At 47.2% G+C, this 8,267-nt stretch overlaps 1 protein-coding gene across 1 annotated transcript; it reads left to right on the forward strand.

Moving 5' to 3' along the window:
* Positions 1 to 433: 433 nt before the first annotated feature.
* On the forward strand, positions 434 to 2,604 carry LOC142573251 (SAP30-binding protein-like). Its single transcript, XM_075682857.1, has one exon. The coding sequence runs from the start codon at positions 732 to 734 to the stop codon at positions 1,539 to 1,541; it is 810 nt and encodes a 269-aa protein (XP_075538972.1). The 5' UTR covers positions 434 to 731; the 3' UTR covers positions 1,542 to 2,604.
* Positions 2,605 to 8,267: the final 5,663 nt, after the last annotated feature.

Consider the following 8,267-nt stretch of genomic DNA (forward strand, 5'->3'; position numbering starts at 1 on the left):
GCGACATGTCGTGCTGTTTCGTGGATGCAGCACAGTTCGTTCGAAGCTTCTGTAGCTTCGTAACGACAACGTTACGCAGATATTACACAGTGATCCAGTACTACAGTACACACCACACGACCACAAGGAATCACAACGGTCCTCCCACTGCGTGCACGCGTGTGTAGGAGCCCACAGTCATTTTCGATTTTAAAACACAGCATAAAATAAATGCTTTATTTATTTAGGCGTAGTGCATTTACCAACAAAACGATAACGTTAGCATTTCATGTATTCTTTATTAAGCTTTCTTTTTGTGACGTCATCATGCGTGGCAGCAGCGGACTCCACTTGGGGTCGTCTGCTGCCACGCGCGTGCACCCAGCGCCGGCCGCGATAATGAGAGCCCCTGTAGACACTAGCGCCACATTTCCCTCTAGGGTATTTATTTAGAAACTCTATGCCTCAAATGAACGTCTCGTTCTCTTGGTTGCTCTCACAGAGGGTTGCCAGTTACCGATTTTTGTTCTGAATGGTTGTGTTCTCTTGTGCCTTGTTGCTTGATCCAACGCAAAAAACAGAGGAGGAAGGCTAGCGCGACGCCGCCAACTTGTCGTTACCGTTCCTTGTTTATTCAGTAATTTAATCCGTTGATTACGTGATTACGCGTAGCCTCGAAGTGTTCACACCCGATAGGAATGCACCGCGGCTTGAAGCCAATGCCAAAGCTGTGACCGTCGCTACTATCCACCATGAACAGCGATTCCTCGACATCGAAAGCGACAGCGTTGGCGTCGCTGACCGAGACGTACACCGATTCGGAAGGCGAACTCGATTCAGAGCCAGAGACCATCGAGCGCAAGGAGCCGAGCATCGAGAGCACGCCGAACTCGCAGAGTGGAGTGCCGCTCGTCTCGTACCGCGCCGAGGACGAGGACGAGGCAGTCGGCGAGGACGACGAAGCACACGCCGAGTCTGGCCAGGTGCTGTACGTACGGCCCGAGTCTCCAGTCTCCTTCCACCGATGCCTGCAGAGCTTGGGGCCGAATGGCGTGTTCCTGCCGCCAGAGCCGCCGGGCCGCTGCGCGCCGGCTCTTCAGGAGAAGATCGCACGCCTCTATGAGCGGAAGGTTCGTGATGGGCGAGACATGAACGCGTCCATCCAGATGCGTAAGGACTTCCGCAACCCGAGTATCTACGAGAAACTGATTGCGTACTGCGGCATCGACGAGCTTGGCACCAACTACCCACCGGAGACGTACGACCCGCACAGCTGGGGCCCGGACTCGTACTACGAGGAACTGTCACGGCGCCAGAAGGAGGAGATGGACAAGCGCGAACGTGAGAAGAAGACCAAGGTGGAGTTCCTCACGGGCACGGCCAAGAAGCCCGAACCGCGCAAGAGTAAATGGGACGTGGGTGGAACGCAGCCCGTGCTGGGCGTCGCGAGGCCCCTTGCGGCCGTCCCTTCTGCCATCCTGCCGCCGCCGCCGCTGGCGTCCAGGCCCACTGTCATCTCGGCCTTCGGCACGTTGCCCAAGAAACCCGCCGCCAAGCCCTGAGTGTGCTCTGCTCCATACAGTGGGCGTTTCTGCGGCAGGTCTCTTATTGTTCGTGCAGGCAGCGAAGCCGCAGTGGCCCGCATCACTTCTGAATGTAGTACAAATCTGGTGGCGCCTTGGGCAGGAAACAAAGAATGCTGTATATCTGAAAATGAGATTGGCCCACATTGTGGCTCCAAATGTGCTCAGAAAAGCGCAATTAACCCTTGACATGTAAATAAACACTTACTGGTTGTTTAATTGGTGAAATTAATTTTTTAAAAAAAGGAAAGGGACATTGTAGGCAGCTCAGGCCACATACTTCCATAGCAGCCTCAGTCTACGAGCATGCACAAAGGTTTTTAGAGCATGCAATCCGAGTAAAAAAATGACGGTTGTAGCAAACACATTCTTTCAAATTATAAAAGGCCAATGTATATGTACTTCAGTTTACAAATACCACATTTCTTATTTATTTTCCCTGCCGAGTGGAGAAGTGACGAGGATGTTTAATTTCTGCAAAACTTAATGCTCCAGAAGCTTTTATGGTTGACTCTACTTACCAAACTGCAATCTTAAGCCATGGTCTCACAGCTGGCTCTATACTCAAACGCTGCTTCTACCACTGGACATCACAGGTGTAGTCTGTGGGCAAATTGTGATTCAGTCAGTAATTTTCATAACTGCTGCCTCCATTTAATTTGTTTCATGATTATCATTAAGAAAACCTTATTTTTGACAACAGGAAGAATTGGGTGTTTGAGGCATTAAAAGTAAAGCTCACCAACAGTAACAGGTTAAGAATTCCAAGAATTGCTCCTTGGAAGAACACATGCTCCATTGGATTGCCTGAACAGATTCATCTATTTCATTGCTATGCATGTCAGTTTGCTCAGGCGCTATTGTAGGTGAAAATGCCTCTTTCTAAGGAGCACTTGTAACACCCTGTTTGTTGGACGCCCTTCTGCTGTTTACACCTTGGCCATTTTCAGGGCACCTTCTCAGTTACCTTGGCAAGGCTTTGTAAGGCTTATTGCTAGGCTAGTTGGTTCGTGGTATGCAGTAAAATGAAGAGAATGCAATAAAAGGCACGGATAAGACTGACCGCCGCAAGCGCTTGTGGTGATCAGTCTTGTCTGTGCCTTTTTTTTTTTTGACACTTTTGAAATTTCAGTTACGTTCTTTGTGTCCTCAAGAGCGAAGTGGTGTGATATGCCAAGCTGGGCTGATAGGAAGGACGCGAGACCTTCCATGAAAGGTGTCTGACGAGCTGCTCTATTTGCTTTCTTTTATGCATAGCAGACTCAGTCTCTGTGTGCATTAATTCACCGCAGTGAAGTGGTGTGTCATAGTGGAGTGATTGACATAGCTAATAGAGAGTTTTAGATTAGGGGATGCAAGCAGCTTGCGTACGCAAGAACTAGGGGCCACAGTACTGCGCATACGCAGACCCCTGCGTCAGACCATGCACATGCGCAGTACCGTGGCCCCTAGTTCTTGCGTACGCAAGCCGCTTCCATCCGCTAATCTTAAACTCTAATGACAACATGCACTTGAAAACAGACTGCCCAATTCCAGCCAGGGGCACTGTGAGTGTGTGGCGTGCGTGCGCCAGGCGGCAGCATGAGGCATTCTCTTCAATGTTCCCTCCACGTAGTTTGCATGTGTGTGGGGGGGCGTAAGGATGAAGGTTGTTTGAGCTGTCGTCGTCCTAATGCCCAGCAATTCTGGGTGCGCGGTGCATCAGCAGATGCTTGTTGTTGAGAGTAAGTATGTTGTTTTGACATTTGCACTCGCCATAACTGTTTTCTGGGAGTTCAGAGGGATGAGTGCAGATGGAGAGGTAGAATGTACTGTAAGGTTGAGTTGGTGTAGTATTCTGGAGCGACCACTTTCGGAGATACTTTCACGAGATCATCCCCTAATCTAAAACTCTAATGACAATATGCACTTGAAAACAAACTGCCCAATTCCAGCCAGGGGCACTGTGAGTGCGTGGTGTGCGTGTGCCAAACGGTAGCATGAGGCATTCTCTTCAATGTTCCCTCCACGTAGTTTGCATGTGTGTGTGGGGGCGTAAGGGGGATGGTTATTTGAGCTGTCGTCGTCCTAATGCCCAGCAATTCTGGGTGCGCGGTGCATCAGCAGATGCTTGTTGAGAGTAAGTATGTTGTTTTGACGTTTGCACTCGCCATAACTGTTTTCTGGGAGTTCAGAGGGATGAGTGCAGATGGAGAGGTAGAATGTACTGTAAGGTTGAGTTGGTGTAGTATTCTGGAGCGACCACTTTCGGAGATACTTTCACGAGATCATCCCCTAATCTTAAACTCTAATGACAACATGCACTTGAAAACAGACTGCCCAATTCCAGCCAGGGGCACTGTGAGTGCGTGGTGTGCGTGCGCCAGGCGGCAGCATGAGGCATTCTCTTCAATGTTCCCTCCACGTAGTTTGCATGTGTGTGGGGGGGCGTAAGGATGAAGGTTGTTTGAGCTGTCGTCGTCCTAATGCCCAGCAATTCTGGGTGCGCGGTGCATCAGCAGATGCTTGTTGTTGAGAGTAAGTATGTTGTTTTGACGTTTGCACTCGCCATAACTGTTTTCTGGGAGTTCAGAGGGATGAGTGCAGATGGAGAGGTAGAATGTACTGTAAGGTTGAGTTGGTGTAGTATTCTGGAGCGACCACTTTCGGAGATACTTTCACGAGATCATCCCCTAATCTAAAACTCTAATGACAACATGCACTTGAAAACAGACTGCCCAATTCCAGCCAGGGGCACTGTGAGTGCGTGGTGTGCGTGTGCCAGGCGGTAGCATGAGGCATTCTCTTCAATGTTCCCTCCACGTAGTTTGCATGTGTGTGTGGGGGCGTAAGGGGGATGGTTATTTGAGCTGTCGTCGTCCTAATGCCCAGCAATTCTGGGTGCGCGGTGCATCAGCAGATGCTTGTTGTTGAGAGCAAGTATGTTGTTTTCATGTTTGCACTCGCCATAACTGTTTTCTGGGAGTTCAGGGGGATGAGTGCAGATGGAGAGGTAGAATGTACTGTAAGTTTGAGTTGGTGTAGTATTCTGGTGCGATCACTTTCGGAGATACTTTCACGAGATTAGCGCCAGGACACGTCTTGTGTCTATGAGCAACAGTGTTCCTGTGTTTGTGTATGAGCGTCGGTGTCCGGTGCTAGTCCCGTGAAATCTCGGGAAAGGGGAAGTATCTCTGAAAGTGGTTGCTCGAGAATACCGCCGCTATGTAAATAGTTTGCGACAGCTTCTCAGATTGCAGCGTAGGCAGAATTGCACGCATCATCACTTACAAGATTACTTACAAATTTGTGAAACGCTCTGTTGTACATATTATGCTGTCATTCAAGGACTACTATTTAAGAAAGAATTAAGAAATCGCAATTGGCCACATGCCGGCTCTCATCGTTGGAATGCATCTTGCTCTCAAGCGCAGGCAGCTGAGCTTTGCCAAATCGTTGTCGCACTGGTAATGCCTCTTGAAAGGGCAAATTTGTCATCCAAATGAATGTAGCACGATGCTGCAAAGCGGGAATACCAACTTATAAGAGCGCCTGTAACTTATGTGTGACTTCTCTTTATAGCTGCCACAGTACTGCAGTGGTTATGGCAGTGCACTGCTGAGCTTGAGGCCACAAGTTAGAACCCGACTGCAGCAGCTGCATTTTGATGGAGGCTTAATGCAAAGACGCCTGTGTACCCGCCTGACTCCAGGTGGCCAAAGTTAATCTTGAGTCCCCTGCCACTATGGTGTGCCTCACAACCAGACTATGAATTTGCCACGTAAAAACCCAGAATTTAAATTATTTACTTATTTTCATTTCTTGATGGGCGTACTGCGTACAGCTTTGAGGTTTGCAGATAGGAGTGGAGCGTCACAATCTGCACCACTGTTTCTTCAGTCTACAATAGTGAAGCCATGGCACCCACGCCCTCCAGTCTTTTATCAGGAAATGAAAATGCACTATAGGCTGCAACTTAGAATTTTCCCAGCGCCGCGTAACAAAGTAAACCAAGGGTCAAGACCGCATCCTCGGAGCACTCGAAACCAATACCTTCCCCACCCATCTCATCCACTGTGTGTCCTCTGCACTTTGCCACTTTTGTGGAGCACCCTTTACCACATGGTGGGTGGCTGTACAGAATCGCTCCTTGAAACACCGAATCCATACCACACACTGAGCTTTAGGAAAGAGCCCTAGTCAGCTCCACCCTCACACGCCAGGGTTGGCTGGTAGTGAGGGCCATCGATGTACCAAAAGCCTGTTGTTTCCTAGAAAGGGGAGACCATCCCAAAGACAAACAATCCCTGAATTAAGGTGTTTATTCTCTCTCTCTACTGTGGGCATATCACTGGGTGCATGGGGGAGTTCCACTTAGTTTAACTATTGGCAGCATGCATGTCCTTGTGAAGTTAACAAAATCTCCATGACTGACCCACTAGTCCAACCGAATGTCAGTGTCGCTAAGCCAGCATTTTGAACCTTTGCCAAAATTGTGAAGAGCAACTTTGGCGCAATCCTTGCACTGTGATCTGCTTTTCTTAGAACCCCTCTTGTGAGTGGCGAGGTATAGCCTTGCCTTGATGGAATAGGCAAGCATTTGGTCTGCTCTGCACTAGGTGAGCAGCCATTCAGCAAGCTGGAGCTTGGAGGCTCCTCCTCTCGTATTCTTGAGGCTGTCTGTCATTGTGCACACTGCTCATTCGGCAAGCAGTTTGAGGGAAGCCAGGTGGAAGGCAACAGTTCGGAGATGCTTGATCTCATTTCCCTCAAAGAATCTTTGGGAAGCCTGACACTCCTAAAGGGTGTTCCATTGTCTGTCACATTACACCTTAATAATCTAATTATGCAAGAATTTCACACACACCATATTTGCACGAATATATTGCAAGTTCTTTTTTTAGAAATTTCCAGCTTTGGAACATTATTTTCAAGTTCATGACACAAATATAACGTATTGTCTTGCCTTATTGTTTCTGATGCTTCAAACTGCAGTGAACTAAACCACTTGGCACAAGCGCTATTACCACCACGTACAGAGTCGTCTTTTCACACTGCCTTGTCGTGTTCAATTGTGCTGTGGGCACTTTGAACTGCTGCTGTCCAATAACCTTGATTGCATAGAGGACAATGCCACTCTTGCTTAAGGCGGCAAATATGTCGGCAGTGACAAGTAAATTGTGCATGTGCACTCGTCCTTTTACTGTATTTTACTATGACAGTTTACAGTAATGATGAAAGTGTTCTGTGGACACCCGATTTTATATGTCGTTTCGTTTCTTTGCAGCACCCCTTCACATTGTAATTGTAATATATGTACATTCTTCTTTGTCTGAGGGGCCAAAAGCCTTTCCTTGCATTATATTCATAGTCGCATTATATGCATGCAAATACAATATGTTAATCATTTACTCAAAAGTGGCATTTGTCACGATGACCACTTTAAGCCAGATTGTGTCGGAATAAACACACTACAAATTAAGGAGCATTCTTCCATCTAATAGTGCAGCATAGTTCAAGTGCTCTCAGCATTCCTGCAGTTCTAGCAAGGGCACTGGTTCTGCTTGAAATGGCATTTGAGAACTCTGAAGGCACCCGGGACACTGTTGAGAGCAGCTACATGATCTTGGCTTGTAGCGCGAAGTGAACACGGACACAGAAAGGAGCAGACAGGACGAGCGCTAGATCATGTTACCGTACCAACTCGCCCAACTGTCTATCCTTAGAGCAGCACCCTGCTTCAACATCTTGCCACACCTTTCATCACGGCTTTACACCCATGGTGACCTTCCTGGAGCAGCTTAAAGGTGGGAAGGAGGCAGTGTGATCGCAAGGCTTTCCCAGTAGAGAAGGTTCCAATGCACACTCGGTTCATCATGCTTGTTCCACTCATCTGGCATGCTTTGTGCTCCTCTACAAGCTGTTCAATGGCGGTCGAGGGACTCTATATACAATAAACTCGCAACTTCATTAAGTGTTTTAGCTTAGCCTCTTAACATTGTGCTAACTTTTGCACTGATTCTCTTAAGCAAAACAGAGTAGTTGATCAGTATAACAGGAACTTGATTGGTGTGTAATCATGAATTTCAACAAGCTCTCCATTTTCAAATCCCAGTAACTAGAATGAAACCTTCTGCATAAAAAAAATGTCACTAGTGATTAATTATAGGAATATGTCAGCAACTCGGCATAGAATACATTAACACTCCATCTACTTGACTATCCTTACACAGTGTAAAAGATGATGCTAAGCATGCAATTAATGTATTGCTTTCGGTTTTAGTGCATGCCGATGGTAACTATGTATAATGTTTCCCTTCCAAAAACTGTGCCAGGGATATGAGGGACACCGTAGTGGTGGGAACCGGTAATTTTTTACCACATAGGCTTATTGAAATACCAGTGAATTGCTTACCAGGAATTTCTTTCACTCTACCGAATTACTAATGCAACCACTGTGGCCTCATGCTCAGCAGGAGAGGCTGACATGTACGTGCAGGTAAAATGTATATCTAATTGCAATAAATCAAATTGTAAATTTATATATGAATTGCAAAAAGTCAAAAATCAAATTATGGGGCTTTACGTGCCAAAACCATGATCTGATTATGAGGCACACCCTAGTTGGGGACTCCAGAATAATTTAGGCCACCTGAGCTTCTTTAACATGCACCTAAATCTTAGTACCATGGGTGTTCTTGCATTTCGCCACCATCGAAATGTGAC

This window comes from Dermacentor variabilis, chromosome 2, assembly GCF_050947875.1.
Source record: "Dermacentor variabilis isolate Ectoservices chromosome 2, ASM5094787v1, whole genome shotgun sequence".
In the NCBI taxonomy this organism is placed as follows: Eukaryota; Metazoa; Arthropoda; class Arachnida; order Ixodida; family Ixodidae; genus Dermacentor; species Dermacentor variabilis.